At 38.8% G+C, this 18291-nt stretch overlaps 1 protein-coding gene across 2 annotated transcripts in view; it reads right to left on the bottom strand.

Annotated features, from left to right (window-relative positions):
• The window catches only part of TRPM3 (transient receptor potential cation channel subfamily M member 3), a 247270-nt gene that overhangs the window by 160050 nt on the left and 68929 nt on the right, over positions 1-18291 (bottom strand). For both annotated transcript variants that reach the window (XM_040356686.1, XM_040356694.1), the window contains exon 7: positions 10525-10699. In XM_040356686.1, coding sequence (XP_040212620.1) covers positions 10525-10699 — 175 coding nt within the window. The remainder of the gene's footprint in view (positions 1-10524; positions 10700-18291) is intronic.

Raw genomic sequence — 18291 nt, 5'->3', positions numbered from 1 at the left:
GAGATTAGATGTCCAGCGCATCCCCTCACCTTAACATTAGATGTCAAGAGCCACCATCAACATCAGAAATGGAGTTCCCCACTCTCCCTTACATCACAGTGCACCCCCCTTTCCTTATGCTGCTGCTGGGATGAAGCTGGATGCATTGCCTGAAAGCAGAAAGTACAGGGGTTGGAGGAGGACCAGAGGAGGGCTGCTGGCTGGTAGCTGCAGTAGAGGTGTGAGGGCCACATAAAATTGCCTGGAGGGAGGGATTCGGCCCGCGGGCCTTGTGTTTGACACCTGTGGTCCAGAACAATCTAAAAAGTCCCATGTAGAATTTAGAAAATATCAATACTTACACATGAGCTAAATAGATATTAGGAAGATATGAGAGGAGTGGTGAAAGATTATGCTGCTGAAAATTACAGGTCTGTGTTTCTTTAGAAATGATCAAGGAAGCCTATTTGGGTAATTTGAAGGGGTTGTAAAGGTAAATTTGTTTCCCTAAATAGCTTCCTTTACCTTAGTGCAGTCCTCCTTCATTTACCTCATCCTTCAATTTTGCTTTTAAATGTCCTTATTTCTTCTGAGAAATCCTCACTTCCTTTTCTTCTGTCCGTAACTACACACAGTAATGCAAGACTTTCTCCCTGGTGTGGAGAAAGCCTCTTGAGGGGGGAGGGAGCGAGCAGGAGTGTCAGGACGCCCACTAACACACAGCTCCTTTCTCTATCTGCAAAGTAGAGAGTGTCCTGACTTGCCTGCTCGCCCCCTCAAGAGGCTTTCTCCACACCAGGGAGAAAGCCTTGCATTACTGTGTGTAGTTACAGACAGAAGAACAGGAAGTGAGGATTTCTCAGAAGAAATAAGGACATTTAAAAGCAAAATCGAAGGATGAGGTAAGTGAAGGAGGACTGCACTAAGGAAAAGGAAGTTATTTAGGGATTTTTTTTTACCTTTACAACCCCTTTAACATAGCTAAACAGCATTGCATTTTTGAAGATTTAATTTGCCTGCTTGATCTTATGGTGCTTGTGTAACTAAACTTTTGCCTTAAATGTTATATTATATTATATATTATATTATATTTTAATATTCTTGCATTTGGTCTACCCAGTTAACCCCAGTTATTATTTTTTTTTTATGTAATGTAACTTTTAGTAGTGTGGTATTGGAAGCATGGTGGGTTACAACCTAAAACATAGTATTTGATATCTAACCAAATCAGTTCTAGTCTGAATCTCCTACTATGACTGTTTTGATGGGTTGGGTGCTTAGTTAACATCAATCCTCACTTAAAGTGGAATGCCACACAAAATGTTATTTCTAGTTTTTGATAGAATAGTGTAGGGCTAAACATCAATCAGGTTTGCTGTGTATATTCTTATTTGGTGGATTTAGTGTCACGTTTTGTCTTCGTAATTGTGGTCATGTTTAACAGGAAGAGGCTTAGTGGCAAAATATACTGTGAACCACCGTTCTTGTGATAGCTGTCAAAGTCAGGATTTTTCTTCATTAGGGGGAGATTTCCTTTCTCTTTTGGTTTTGTCTACATAGGTAACTGACAGAGGTTAAAGTAGTTGCGTTCTCTAAATGAAAGAAAAATGTTTAGCTTTCGGTTCCTCTTAAAAAAAAAAAAAGCCAGAAATTCGTGTCTATTGTGGCCATTATTAGCATGTTGACCCTGAAATAAAATATAGTCTAACGCAGCCCTCAAAATTTCCACTCGCCTACTAGCATTTGGCGAGTGGATTTAAGCTGGGGGCAAGTGATGACAGGGCTGCATGACCAATCTCCCTCCAATCTGTGCCTACACTTAGAGTCCCGATGAGATTGGCGGCCGAAGAGGAAAGGTGCATGCTCGGGAAAAGTAGTCTGGTGAGCCGCGCACAGGCAGAGCAGTACACAGGTGCTCTCCTTACAATTCTCATTAAGCCATGGGACCTAACAGTATGATCTCTCTGAGCCTGCCCCCCTCCCCCGGGCCCCGACCAATGTAGCTGGAGAGCAGAAAGTAATGAGTGAGGTGGAGGATTGCAAAAATGACCACTCCGGTGCAGTGCTCACTGAAAGTTGCCCTGACATGAGAGCGACAGCCTTCTAGTTTGTGCAGTTTTCTTCTCCTTGTGCTCTATGTAAGTGTCCAACAGTTTAGCCTGAGCACTGTAAACAGACTGGTCTCAATTTGTGCTGTGCGCTGTCAGTGTGCGCTGTGCTATGGTGTCAATGGCTGTGCAGTTGTGTGGATCTCAGCGCTGGATTGTACTCCCTCCCGCTGTGCTGCAGCTCCTCTCCTCTCTGCCAGCCTGAATAAAAGGGGGAAGTGGGGACATGCAAGCGTGGAGCCGCACACACAGGCTCCTGATGATGAAATGAATGGGAGAGAGAGAGAGAGGATGGATGGGAGTTGCAGAGGAGACAGCAAAAGAATGGGGAAGAGACCCAGTTCTAGTGCCCTGTCCCTCTGGTCTGCCCCCAGTGACCTGTCCCTCTGGTCTGCCCCCAGTGCCCTGTCCCATTTTGTTAAAGTTGTTGTTGGTAATATTTAATTTTGTAACTTGATTCTGCATAAAACATTGTCATTCCATGAGATAATCTACAAGGGCGTGTTTACGGGTGCAATTAGGCGCAGGGCAGTGTATGAATTAGGTGGGGCAACTGGTGGCGAGTAACTCTTGAGGCCTGGCTAGTAGCTCAGGACTTGAAATTTTGAGCCCTGGTCTAACGTGTAATATCTACAGCATCTTTGTCGTGGATAATCTTGTGTACAAGTGATCCAAACCCACCAGTGAAACATTGAATGTTCCTTATTTACAGACTCTCATTTGAAACACTTTTCTGGAATTTTTGTTATGCCTGCCCTAATGGAGCCAATTCAGGAAACTCCTTCATCTGTCTAGCACCAGTTTACAGGAGCATGTCACTCACTCTGAAGACTCACTGGCCTGGTGTTATTGGCTGACATCACCCTGCCAACAGCAGACTCACTGTCAGTTCTGATTTACTATCACAGGATCTGTTAGAGGAGATTTCTGCAGGAGTCAGCCTTCTGTGATAATTTCTTTATTTTTTTTAAGCACAAAGACCCAGCTCAGTGCTAAATCAATTTTGTGTTTTCCAATAGGGTTTGTTTTATCACTTGATTTTTTTTTTTTTAGATGTCTTACTATTTGGATACAATGCTTTCAAAATGAACACTACTTTATCCTTTATCAGTAGGTGAAGGCCAGTAGGTCTTAGGTGTGAGGGAGGCATATCAAAATGGCATTCACTTAAAAGAAGACTTTTCCAAAGATGATATTCAACAGTGAAATAATCTCTAGGCTTATGCGCCCTAGCGGTTTCATTTTTTTTATATTTAAACTACAGCAATACCCCGGCTTTAAAAGAGCTAGTGAGGAATGGACTTAGAAAAATCAGAATCTCTACTTTAAAATTGTTATGACAGTGTAGCTTGACCTCTCAGGGTTATATGAGTGTACTGTATTTAGCTGTATTATGCTCCTGTTGGAGAAGAATTTTCAGCCAGGTGTAAGGCTGTAAGGCTACCCTGGAGATTGACCTATCTCTTGCCTCAGCTCAGGACTGGTAATTAAAACACTGAGGCTGATTTACTAAAGGAGTTGAAAATCTTCACTCAATAAATTATGTGAATATTCACTTAAAGCATAAAGCCTCTTTCACACTTGTGCGACTTGTCCTGCGACTTGGGACTGCAAAGTCGCATGGCAAGTTGTACCCCATGATTTCCATTGAGTACCATTCAAATCCACTTCAAGTCACATCGACTTCAAAGTAGCCCCTGTACTACTTTGGTCCAACTTTGATGCAAGTTGAGGTCCATAGACCTCAAGTTTACACAGGCATTCCCTGAAATCATGGCAAAATCACATCAAAATCACACGACTTTGAGGTTGTGAAAGTGTAGTGTGAAAGGGGCCTTGCTAAAGACAATTTTTTTTATATAATAAACATGTTATGTGTTCCTGCTCCTGGCCCTGAACCTCCTTTCTGGGGTCCCCTGCTGGCGTTGTCCACTCCTCCTCTTCAGTGTCTGCTCCCATAACAAGTACTTGCTATGGGGTCAGATGTGTCGGCGATATATAAACACACATAGCGTGGCTCAGCCCTGCCCCTCTGCTCCCTCCTCACTAGATTTGATTGACAGAAGCAGGATCCAATGGCTACCACTACTGCCTCCAAGTCCAGCGAGAAGAGAGACAGAGCAGTGCTATTGCTCTTGGGTACAGTGCTGGATCAAGATCAGGTTCAGGTCAGCCACCCTGTCTACCCTTCTCACTGGATTTGATTGACAGAAGCAGGGTTCAATGGCTTCCACAACTGCCTCCAAGTCCAGTGAGAAGAGTAAATAGAGCAGCGCTACTGCTTTTGGGTACAGTGCTGGATCAAGTTCAGGTAGGTATTTAAGGTGGCTGATGGGAAGGAGCTAATCTTTGAAGGCTTTTTTCATTTAAAAGTAAAAAACCTTTAATATTTACAACCACTTTCAACTATCTTATCATATAAAAAGCAAATTCTTGTTCACGCTGGATACCTGATCATGTGCAGTTGAAACACATAAACAGAATTTTTTTCTCTCACACGATTGAAAAAATAATCACACAATTTGTGTAGTGATGATTCTCAATTCTTTTAGTAAGTTGGCTAAACTCTCTGGACTGCTGCAACCTTTAATTACAGAATCTTTGTAATTTTACAAGGTTTTCAGTGCCTACTTCAAACTGTGTTGATGGGCTTTGGGGCCAATGTCATTAGTTTAACATTAGTTTGACACACTTCTGAGATCAGTCAGAATTTACTGACAGGTGCATTTGACCTGCTTCAAGTGGGTGTTGCATTCATATAAGCATGTATAAAAATGCAAAACTCAGTGGAGGCAAACAAAAGCCTATCAATACAAGCCCTTATCACATTTATGCTCAAGAAGATGCTTTAGTGCCTGAGGGCCAGATGTGGCCCTTTGCTTTTTTTTTTTTGGCCCTTGGAGCACTATTTTATTCCAACAAAGGGCACAATTTTTCCTAATGACACCAATGATGTGGCACAGTTCTTTTCAATGGCACCAACAATGGGGCCTAATGATGCCAATGATGAGACACAATTCCTCCCAATGAAACCAACTAAGGGGCAAGATTCCTCCAGAATACACCAATGATGGGGCACAATTCCTCCCAATTACACCAATGATGGGGGATTGTTTCCTCCCAGTGATGCTGGAACATTTTGTACTCTCAATGGCCACGGTACGGCACCCTTAAAGTCTGCAGTACATTTAACCGGCCCCTTGTTTAGAAGGTTTGGAGACCCCTGCTTTAGAGCGATCAGACAGTTTTGGTCTGACAGAACTAATATGTAAGTTTAATAATAAAATCTGAACTAATCCCTAAGCGGTAGGGCTACAGTCTTTTAACAATTTAAGAGTAGTCATTCATATTCAAATTTCTGCTGGGGATTTTTTTACCTTTAAAAAGCTCTTTTCAACTGACATTAGTTTGTTGAGAGGTAGCAAAGTTTGGTGGTTTATGAGTGAATTATGATGGATGCACCAAGATAATGTTCCGTAATCCCATAAAAATGATTTGTAATTTTTCACATGTACCCAATGATATTTGAAAATTACAGTCACATGACTAAAAATATATGGCTTTATTCTTGTGTTAAACCTTTACAAGCCCAGCCTATTGTATGTAATAACTAGAGGGGACCATGCCTACACAGTAGTAACATTATGTCACCAACAGATTGTGTTTCCGTTTTGAATCCCAGCGTATATGAGACCTTTTTTTTCTTTCAAATTGTACATCCCCCCAAAAAAATTTACATAATTAAACTGTCTATATTGCAGGTTTCATGGTACATTTTAATAGTGCATCTTACAACTGTACAATGGTGTGCAGTTTTCATTTGTACAAAGCCACACCAATAGATTATTGATATTATTATTAATAATAATCATAATAATCCATAAACTGGAATATTATATCAATTAAACATAAATAAACACTGTACAGTACATTGTTACTGAAACTACTTTTTGAAAATCCTCTGTACTTGGTAGGCTTTCATGGTTAACTTTTTTTTAACAATTCCTGCCTTTCCTCTTGTGTTTTAATGCACTTTATTCCTTATAATCTCCTTTGCTGCATCTTCATTTTCATCTGTGAAGTGTTATGACATTTAGAATTTGGTTTAATGTCAGCAGAAAACTCTTCTTTTCACAGCAAAATTCTTACAGCTTTACTTCCTCAATAGTGCAGAAGCTGACAGCATAAATACAACATATTTTTCAGGTTTTAAATAATAGAAAATAAAAATACTTTGTGCAATATATAATACAATGATCTGCTGGTGGAACTTAACTACCATGCACTAATTATTTTGGGCATTGATTTTAATAAAATCTGTATTTTTGGTGTGACCCAAGATTAAAGGGCTTCAAAAGTAACAATGGAATAACAATATGTCATATAGCACAATATTTTCTCTTATTAGCTTAAAAATGCATCATATATGCTGTATACTATGCCACAAATATCTTTGCTAAGGTAAGCAATGATAAAATATAAAGTTATTGTGACATTAAAGCAGTATTAAATCCAAAACAAAAACGGTGGTATATTGCAGCTTACCAATTCTTAGATGTGATTGCTGTATTCATTTTCTTTTCTAGACATTATCCCCTCTTTTTCACCTGGTAATCTGGCCATTAACACATCTCCTGTATTAGAGTGCCCCCACTTTTGATAAAGGAGCACAGGGGGCACCTTTGGACAGCAGCATTGCCAGTTTGATGGGGGGGGGGGTGGTTAGATGTACTAGGAGATGTAAATACACTAACAAATTGAAAAAACTCCAGCTCATACTTTATAAGCAGTTACAAAAAAAATATTTTTTTCCCTTTTGAGATACAGGTTTTACAAAAATAAATTAAATTGATCGTTGTTGGCATCCCTGACAGTGTTGAATAGTTTTCTCATCCCTGTAACTGTTACATCTGCAAGAGAGGAGCAATCGACTTACAAACCAGGTCACCAGGTGAAAAAAGGGGAAAGAAAGACAAAACAAAAATAAAAAAATACGGCCACCACAACTAACAATCTGCAAAATAATAAATGTTTGCTTCTAGGTTTAATATTGCTTTAAATGCTACAAACAAAATAAACAAATATGTTGAATTATCATCAGATTCCATAATGCCTCGGCCTAGAAGTGTTCATTCAATTGTATCATCTCCTCTGCTACAATATCCTGGCATTACTCTCCCTCTATTGCTCTAAACATTTGTAGAAAGTGAAAAAATTAGGCCTACTTAAAACAGGAAGTATCTGCATGTCTCTATCAAACATCAAGAAACTACGTTTTTTTTGTTTACCCCATCCTGGGATGGTGGGTAGAATTATGCAAATTCTTTACTTGCTCCTTCAACCAGTTTCTGTCCGCCCACAGTGCATTTATTGAGGTGGTGGCATGGGCAGGCTGGATGTACATCATCCAGCCTGTTCCAGGTTAGTGTAAAGCCTAGTACACATTGGCCGAACATTGGGTGATATCGGCCAGTTCAATAGAAACCGGCCGACATTCGGGCCTGTGTGTACTGCTTCCGGTCCGACAGAAGTTGGCCAACTTCTGGCTTCTGTCGAAGGGGCATGACCAAAAAAGGTGTGCCAATGGCAGATGTCAGAATACCCCTGTCAGAACACAATAGCATAGCAGGGTAGATTGCTGTACTAACATCGGATTGTTAGCACAGCATCTCTAAACTAAGTTTTATTTTGTTCAGCCTGCTTAGCCAGCCAGCCTTAGTGTGTACTAGGCTTCAGGGTTAAGGATTTATGGCTGAGACCTGCTGATTGGTTGTAGCCAATCACAGCACACATCCTGTGTTTACACACAAACAGAGCTCTGTACAGAGATCAGCGATTTGGCTGTTTCCTCTCCTTGCAAAGCAGGGAGAAGAAACAGCTATATCTGTTAGTAAAAGCAGCACATATTACACAAGTTACACTTGTTAGGCATACAGATAACCACTTGATTGTCCCTTAATGTTAACCTGTCCCCAGACAGTGCCATTAATACAGTGTACAATATCTGATCACTATATTAGTGTCACTATTGATCTCAGTGTCAGTAAGGCCCCTTTCACACTTGTATGACTTGTCATGCGACTGTTCAGTCCCAAGTCGTAGGACAAGTCATTCCCCATAATTTCCAATGACAACCATTCATATTAGTACGACTTAAAGTTGTGTCGACTTCAAAGTAGTCCCTGCACTACTTTGGTCTGACTTTGATGCAAGTTCAGGTTCATAGACCTCAAGTCTCCCTGAAAACGCAGCAAAATCACTGTAAAATCGCGGCAAGATCGCACGACTTGAAGTCGCGTTAGTGTGAAAGGGACCTTAGTCAGTTATTGTAACTCCCAGTGAGAGTCTATTAGCACCAGACTGCCTGCCACACTATCACAGTTCCAGTAAGTATAAGTGACCACTGACCACCACCATTAACAGTATAGCGTTATAGCTGTGTCAATTCCAGTATACAGTGCCTTGAAAAAGTATTCATACCCCTTGAAATGTTAAACATTTTGTAATGTTACCACCAAAAGTGTAAATGGATTTTATTGGGATTTTATGTGATCGACCAACACAAAGTGGCATATCATTGTGAAGTGGAAGGAAAATAATAACTGGTTTTCAAAATCTTTTACAAATAAATATGTGAAAATTGTGGCGTGCATTTGTATTTAGCCCCGTAAGTCAATACTTTGTAGAACCACCTTTCGCTGCAATACAGCTGCAAGTATTTTTGGGGATGTCTCGACCAGCTTTGCACATCTAGAGAGTGAAATTTGTGCCCATTCTTCTTTGAAAAATAGCTCAAGCTCTGTCTGATGGAATGGAGAGCATCTGTGAACAGCAATTTTCAAGTCTTGCCACAGATTCTCATTTGGATTAAGGTCTGGACTTTGACAGGCCATTCTACCATATGACTATGCTTTGATCTGAACCATCCTGTGTTCAGGGTGTTAGTTTTCCGCCATACTTTTGCTTTTAGGTCAAAAAGTTTAATTTTGATCTCATCTGACCAGAGTACTTTCTTCCACATGCTTGCTGTGTCCCTCGCATGGCTTTCTTCAACAATAGCTTTCTTCTTGCCACTCTTCCATAAAGGCCAGATTTGTAGATTGCACAGCTAATAGTTGTCTTGTGGACAGATTCTCCCACCTGAGCTGTGGTTCCCTAACAAACCTCTGAGGGCTTCACAGAACAGCTGTATTTTTACTGAGAATAAATTACACACAGGTGGACTCTATTTACTAATTTGGTGACTTCTGAAGGCAATTGGTTCCACTATATTTTAGCTGGGGGTATCAGAGTAAGGGGGACTGAATACAAATGCACGCTACTCTTTTAACATATTTATTTGTAAAACATTTTGAAAACCATTTATCATTTTCCTTTCACTTAACAATTATGTGCCACTTTGTGTTGGACTATCACATAAAATCCCAATAAAATACATTTATGTTTTTGGCTGTAACATGACAAAATGTGGAAAAGTATTCAAGGGGTGTGAATACTTTTTCAAGGCACTGACATGCCAAAGTTTGTAGACGCTATAACTTTTACACAAATCAATTTAAATACATTTAATGTTTTTTTTTTCTTTTTCATACCAAAGGCATGTAACAGAATACATGTTAGCTTAAATTTATGAAGACTTTTTTTATGTTTTTAATTGGATATGTAGAAAATATTTATTTTTTTAAATGTTCTGTCTTTTTTATTTACATAATAAAAAATAAAAACCCCAGGGGTAATAAAATACCAGCAAAAAAAAAAATGATGATGAAAATTATATCAATTTAATTTGCGTACAGTGTTGCATGATCACGCAATTGCCAAGTTAAAATAGCGTAGTCTTGAATAGTAAAAAAATGCTCTGGTCATTAAGGGGGTAAAACCTTCCAGAGGTTAAGTGGTTAAGTCAGTTATATACATTGTAATCTCTTCATTGATACATAGTATTTAAAATGCATTTTAATCCTTTCCTCCAAATAGGAGAGTCTGCCTACTATAATCACATAAAAAGAGGCAAACTGCTAGGAAAAGCAGTGAGCAAATTACAACAAGCAGAGAATGACATTTCTGGGGGAGTTTCATAAAAAGTGACTGCAACTAAATTGAATTGACGTTATACAGTATAAACTATTGAATAATAAAATGGCTTGTGTTGGAAAAATACAGTATGTGTAACATATCTCTTTAAATATAAGCATCGCTTTCCTATAAGCATACAAGTTCAACTCAGGCATTTTTTCACCTGCATTATGCTATGATTTTTTTTTTACTGACATGCCTCTTTTATAAATGTTGAGTTTGCCTTAATGCATTACCTACATACATACGATACACTACGGGTCTGGTGACATTAATTTATTGTACAATATTTTAAAAATACTGTAAGAGAAGTTTTATTATGTAATTTACACATAAGTATATCACAAGCATATCTGCCTACCCTCCTTCTTCTGAATATTTATGACCAAAGGCAAGGATATCAGATGCACGTCCGCTTCCATCACACACCACAACAGGAACTGGTGGGCTGTCACGAAGATATTCCAGGACAATCGATATCACATTCGGCCCACCTTCCACAATAAGAGCCACCACCGGAACTCCTTGACCAATTCCTGTAAAAGCACAACAATAGCCATGTCCCCAACATGACATTAATAGATTATTTAACTCCTGTTGTATTTCAAACGATAAATATTATACTGATAAAAATACTGAAATTCATATGTATATATATATATATATATATATATATATATATATATATACACACACAGTTGTATTTATTTCCCCTATATCCTACAAATTTATTTGAAGAAAACTTTTAATGAGAAAATATGAAGGTTACCATTAATGACATGTTACTATGGAAATGCTACTTGCCTGGTTCTCATGGTGACTCTCTGGCTTCAATTTGATAAGTTTGATTTACTAAAATAGGATTTTTGTCAAACCTGTAAAATCCTTTTCTTGAGGTACCTTACTAGACACAGGTTCTTTAAGTCTTGGACCACTGGGTTATACAGCTGCCTTCAGGTGATTGGAAACTGTAAGGACAGTCCTATATAATCTCTTCCACTCAGCAAGCCTCAGTTTTTTTTAAACAAGCAATAATAGGTCTGGATCATACAAAACCCATGGGAGGGGGCCTGTTGACTGTAATATACTCCAAAAAAAAGATTTTATGTTTAAGAAAAAATCCTGTTTTATCAGCATTCATCATGCGCATCCTCCAGACCATAGGGAGAAATGATTTCTCTAAATCCAGTGCTGGGCTGCAGATCCACCATACCAGGGCAAGCTTGGTAAGCTTCGTCTTGCTGGTCAGGTGCATGACAATCCGGAGACCAAGCCTACTTGTCTTACCCTACTAGAATGTTGTAACGGTTTGGAGTGAAAATGTATGTAAGGAACTGCCTCAAAAGAGGCCACGTCAGGTCCAAAACCCTGCAAAAACAAATGGTTTGGCAGTTCTTGGACTGGTGGAAGGAAGACCCTGGACAAGGCAATATCCAAAGTTAGGCCCAAGTACTTGAGGAAATATGTTGAATACAGAACTGATTTCTAAAGATTTAGGATTCATCTGAATCTCTGTGGGGTCTGCACTGTGCCTGAGCCCACTGCTTCCTCAGCAGTGGATTGTACACCACAATGGGGAGAGTGAAGCAGAGTGAGAACAAGAGCTTGCACCTCGGTAAACACCCGGCAATTGGGGATGTGCAAAAAAGTATCCTTTACAACAACAGAGGCCAGAAAAGCTCCTGGTAAAGGAAAGCTATGACTGAGTGGACAGATTCCATATGGATTTTTGAATCTGAAAGAATTCGTTGAGCACAATTAGATCCAGTGTAAGTTAAATGTCTACTTTTGTCTTTGGAACTGTGAACAGGTTTGGGTAGAAACCCTGTAACCTTTCCTGTTCTAGAACATAGGTTATAACTCCTTGAGACACAAGTTGCTCAAAAGCAACATGGAGATCTTACTGCAAAGCTGGCAACTTTGCCAGCAAAAGCAGTCAAAAGAAAGAAAGCTAAGAGCCCACCTATAATTTCAGACATAGGGGGCTAAAATTCTTCTTAGGACAAATGGGAGGTAGGGGTGCATCATAAGCAGCCAAATAGGATATAAAGGAAGGTAGTGAGTTTGGGGACAGCAGTCTTGGTTAAAAGAATCATGTCTGTTGGGGACCCCAATAAGTTGTTTGCTGAGCAAGAAATGGCACAACCTGTGTTTCTCATGTGTAGTGAGGTATATTCCACTAGGAGTACAATTATCACTGCAGAGCAGGAATGGTTAAGCTATCTGTGTCCAGACACTGTAGAAACCTAGGCAGATCTGTAGGATAACTGTGCTATATGCAAATAGAGACGCAAGCAGCAGACAGGCTGGGATGTCTGCTGTGTGCATGAAAAGGGCACAAAGATGCAGAGTAAGCCTGATTGAAAAGAGGGGCTTAGACAAGTTAGCTCTCTCACCTTGAGTTCCTCTGGATCCTTCAAGGACCAGAAAGACAGCACACAGGATCCTAAAAGGGCAGGGCCCTGCCTTACCACTGATGTGGGAAATTTGGGGAACCTAGCCCCACCCAGATCGTTGCCCTCCTTTAAGGGCATACCCTCTTTGGGGTTTTCGGAGATAGAGTTCTACTTGCAGATGGACCATGTCCCTGGATCTGAGTGCCTAGGTAAGCACCAAAAGTAGGATCTAGGACCTAAGCACATTACATGTTGGCCCCATGTCTTTTTTTCTGATGGGTTCCAGGTTTGGTCCTCCAAAGTTCAGCTTAGGAGTCAAACAACATGAAAGCTGCAAGAGAAGCCACAGTGGCTTCAAATGAATAACAATAGATGAATATCTTAAGAAAAAAGGCAAAACAAGTAAAAGTAGGGAAAATAAAAAAGGAGTCTGCCTCTCTCAGGAGATTTTTTATTCACCTAAGAACTTAGAAAACAGAGGCTTGCATGGAGTGGGAGCGGAGAGGCCATACAGTTTTTTTTACCTCTGTCCAACCTCCTGAAGGAAGCTTCATAAGCCAATGGAATACAATCCTGAGTCCTGTAATGTATAGTAAAGAAAGGAATAGAGTCTGTTCAGTTAACAAAATGAATATTTGAGCTTAGTAAACCAAATGCAGATGTGTTCATGTCCATTAAGCAATTATGGCAGCAAAAAAAAAAATATATATATATATATATATAATTTCCCACATACATTGGGTATTCAAAGTGAACACAGGTTCGCCGAATTTTCTAGCTTTCAGTTTGCAAAGTAAACAGCCACATTGAGCCACTGACCTGGAACAAATATACAGAAAATAACCTTGGACATTATTGACTTTCCTGTTCTGTATACTTGTTCTGGGTTGGCGACTTAAAGAAAAGAAGCAATTGGATCAGAATAATACCAGGAAGTTTGCATTTCATTAAGAGAGCAACATGTTTACTTTAATTATAACAATGTTTCCAGTTGTATGCCACTCAGTTGTTAGTATTAATCATTCCAACTTGGCCCACTGGAGGATATGACAAGTGTTAATGCAGAGATGTCCCCAGGCATCCTAAAAAACTGATGGATGGTATATAGTCACTGAGCTAACACTTTATTTGTACAATACAACAGAACAAGAGTAATATGATTTTCTAAATGAGTTCTGCATCGAGTAAAGGTACATTTGCATAAAATGCATTTAATTAACATATGGTTCCCTCCTCCCATATGCTGAATTTGATTTTTGTTATGCATGAAGATGAATAATGTTTACACAGACATGAAGACAAAAGTAATCGATTCTCAGAGGTTGCATTTGCTGGCAGCCATATGCAGATATTGTGTAGGTAGTTGTAAACAATTGTTTCAAATGTAATCACCCTATCATGTTAACATGTGTATTTTGTAAAAACTGTCAATTGGGAAATATACACAATACACTAATGACATATTTATCGTTTTTTTTTGTAGCTTAACTCTAGATAGTTTTCCAGTTTTTGTTATAATGGGTAAGTAGTACAATTTAAATTCCAAACAGAATGTCATGGGAAGGTTCCTCAGTCAGGGTTTAGATAACAAAAGGAATCTGACAGAGATTCTAACACTTCTCAGCTATATAAAATGATCCCATCTCATCCCCATTCTATTGAAAACAGGTTTGACTGAATTTTGGCTTCATTAACTGTGTGCCGACCAGCGCATGGCTATATACGTCGACACCAGGCAGAAGGACGTATATATATGTCCCCTTTAAGAAGCCGGCATTGTAGGTGCACGTGCCCCCGCCAAAACTCTGTGACTCCGACCGCAGGTACCGCACACTCGATGTCCGATGTCAGGATTCCCCGTAAATTAGAAGACAGGACAGTGATCACAGCTTCCTGTAATCGAAACTGTGATCACTGTAGTGTCACAGTCAGTCCATCCCCCCTACAGTTATAACAGGTCCCTAGTAGAGATGAGCCGAACACCCCCCTGTTCGGTTCGCACCAGAACTTGCGAACACACCAAATGTTCGTGTGAACTTTAGAACCCTATTAAAGTCTATGGTACTCGAACGTTTGAAATCTAAAGTGCTAATTTTAAAGGCTAATATGCAAGTTATTGTCCTAAAAAGTGTTTGGGGACCTGGGTCCTGTCCCAGGGGACATGTGTCAATGCAAAAAAAAGTGAAACAATGAAAGTGAAATATTCCTTTAAATTTCGTACCTGGGGGGGGGGGTGTAAAGTTAGCATGTGAAATAGCGCATGTTTCCCATACTTAGAACTGTCTCTGCACAAAGTGTAATTTCTGAAAGAAAAAAAAGGGACTTTTTTCGACGGTGTGTGTGTGTGTTTTTTCCAACTATTTACACTTCCTTCGTGAAATGGTAGGGGTACAATGTACCCCATTAGGGGGGGCAGGATCCTCCCCATGTTGAGGGCATGTGGCCTGGTACGGTTCAGGAGAGGGGGGGCGCACACTGTCCCCCCCCTCTTTTCTGCGGACAGCCAGGTTAACGTGCTCGGATAAGGGGTCTGGTGTGGATTTTTGGGGGAACTCCACGCCATTTTTTTTAAAATTTGGGGTGGAGTTCCCCTTAAAATCCACACCAGACCTGAAGGGTCTGGAATGGATATTTGGGGGAACCCCATGTCATTTTTTTTTAATTGGCGCGGGGTTCCCCTTAATATCCATTCCAGACCTGAAGGGCCTGGTAATTGAATTTGGGGGGACCCCCACGCTATTTTTTTTTTTTAATGAATGAATTTGCTCTGAATTGCCAAAGCCGACAATTCATTATAGCCGCAAGTCAGTTTTAAATGTCTTTTTTTTCTTTCAGAAATTACACTTTGTGGAGAGACAGTTCTAAGTATGGGAAACATGCGCTATTTCACATGCTAACTTTACACCCCCCCTAGGTATGAAATTTAAAGGAATATTTCACTTTTATTGTTTCACTTTTAGCATTATTAAAATCACTGCTCCCGAAAAAACAGCAGTTTTTAAAACTTTTTTTGCATTTATACATGTCCCCTGGGACAGGACCCAGGTCCCCAAACACTTTTTAGGACAATAAATTGCATATTAGCCTTTAAAATTAGCACTTTAGATTTCTCCCATAGACTTTAACAGGGTGTTCAGCGGCTTTTCGAATTTGCCGCGAACACCCTAAATTGTTCGTTGTTCGCCGAACAGGCGAACAGGCAATGTTCGAGTCGAACATGAGTTTGACTCGAAGCTCATCCCTAGTCCCTAGGCACACTTAACCCCTTCAGCACCACTTAGTGGTCAACCCCTTCAATGCCAGTGTAATTTTCACAGTAATCAGTGAATTTTTATAGCACTGATCACTTTAAAAATGACAGTGTAAAAATGACAGTGGTCCCAAAAATGTGTCAACAGTGTCCGATGAGTCCGCCATAATGTCAGAGTCAAGATAAAAATCGCTGATCACCACCATTACCAGTAAAAAACAATTATTAATAAAAATGCCATAAAACTATCCCCTATTTTGTAGACGCTATAATTTTTGTACAAACCGATCAATAAACACTTATTGTGATTTTTTTACCAAAAATATGTAGAAAAATAAGTATCGACCTAAACTGAAGAAAATAATTTTTTTTTTATATATATTGGAGATATTTATTATAGCAAAAAGTAAAAAATATTGATTTTTTTTCAAAATTGTCGCTCGATTTTTGTTTATAGCGCAAAAAAATTAAACCGCAGAGATGATCAAATACCACCAAAAGAAAGATTTGTGGGAAAAAAAGGATATCACTTTTGTTTGGGGGTCTACGCAATTGTCAGTTAAAGCAACGCAGTGCCGAATCGCAAAAAGTGGCCCAGTTATTGACCAGCAAAATGATCCAGGGCTAAAGTGGTTAATGTTACATTTGTTATTTATGGAATCCCAGTCAGACGTCTACATCAAATAATAAATATGTTCCCAAAATACCTAGCATTTATTTGCTTTGTTTAATACACTTTGATAAACGACAACCACTTTACTAGATCTTATATGCATTTACTGAATCTTATGTGCATTGTGATTGGTCAGAGAATACAGGTGTAAATTGGACACTCTAACTTATAGGCATCAGTTACATTTCATCATCAAACATAAAATTGTATCTGTAGACAGGAGATCTAGAGGACATTTGCTGCATGCTTCTCCTTCCTGTTTTCATCATTTGGCTTCCTTGTTTAATTTGGATAATCAATTAATTTCATTTGGATGATCAAGTCATGATCAGTTTTTATAAATCATCTTGAGTCCAAAAGGGGTTTTAAATAGATGTTAATTGTAAATATGTGTGTGCCAGGGATTTGTACTTCTCCTTTGACTGCTGCAATTTCTGTTCTGGCAGAACTTGAAAGGATAGGTTATGATCTTTTCTAGGTTTGTGTTGTTATACATGTTCATGTGTCTTTTAGTGTAAAAAAATATAAGGCACTTAATTCTGTTTACTGCCTTAGAATTACAACTTTACAAATTACCTCTGCTCATATGAAAATGTCCACTACAAGTTGCAAATTATAAAGGAAACAATGTATTATGCATTAGTTTAATGAACTAGTATAATGAGATATAAGTCTGATGCCAAAATTATCATACTTCAAAAATATCTGTAAACATTTATGACAGTATCAGGAAATAATTCAAAACATTGCAGAAGTGAATAAGTCCAGACACTTTTTTTTCATAATTTACTAATTATAATACATCCTAAACTTTGCAGAATTAAACATTTTACGGATATTTATCTATTTATAAGCATCAGGTAGACGTACTTTGAGATGGCTAATGATGGAATGATGGTTGAGTTAGATGTCAGTAATGACAGTTGAACGTCCCTTTGCCTTCCCAGCCCCCTTCATATATTCTCAGGCATAGGATGACAAAGGGAAGCCCACGGGTCACATGACTTCCGTTATTAAAGCAATGGCCATCTGTCAAATAATGAATGCATGTTTATAATGAATGAAGCACAAAAATATTCTTAAGTTTGGTAATATTAAATCAACAGATGGTGCATGAAATTTATTCATCAAACAGTTTGTTAAAAAAAAAAAAAAAAAAGTTCTTATTACTTTTTCATTTTAGCTGTCATAGGTAGAATACAATTACTGGGTCTGATGTGCTGAAGAAAATATTTATTTAGGGAATATGGAAAATTAAAAAAATAGAATCTTTTTCCTTCACACAATTAGATGATTGAAGGTTAATCTTCACCTTATTTTCTATGCTATGTAAATATTATTTTAGCAAAATAACCCAGCTGTGTTTTGTGCTATCTTTCAAATTTTTTAACCAGAAGTGGAGAAAAGGAAGTTCCCAATGTTAAATGATATTCTTCCACCTATTACTTATACTATAAAGATGAATTTTGACAATATAAAACCAGTTAGTTCACACTGATCACAAATCATTTCTGTTTAGAACATGTTAATAATTTTATTTAAGCAAACGGACTACTGCCTTTGAGGCTATAATTACTTTGTAGCCATATTGATTTATTTTCTTGGATTAAAGACGATGTTACATAAAGGCCCAAGAGTCCACTTTTTTACATAAAATTCACTGTACTTGTTCTTTGATGTTCTCTAACTAACATATAATCTGCCAACATGTTGTCCCATAATTGTTTTTGAAACAAAAACTGTAGGTGGTATTCTAGCATCACTTTACCTGCTGAGGTTAATCCTAGGTTCACATTGGAACAATTTGTC

Source organism: Rana temporaria, chromosome 1 (genome assembly GCF_905171775.1).
Source record: "Rana temporaria chromosome 1, aRanTem1.1, whole genome shotgun sequence".
Lineage (NCBI taxonomy): Eukaryota > Metazoa > Chordata > Amphibia > Anura > Ranidae > Rana > Rana temporaria.
The sequence above is the reverse complement of the archived record's forward strand: the minus strand, read 5'-3'. Positions and strand labels throughout refer to the sequence as shown.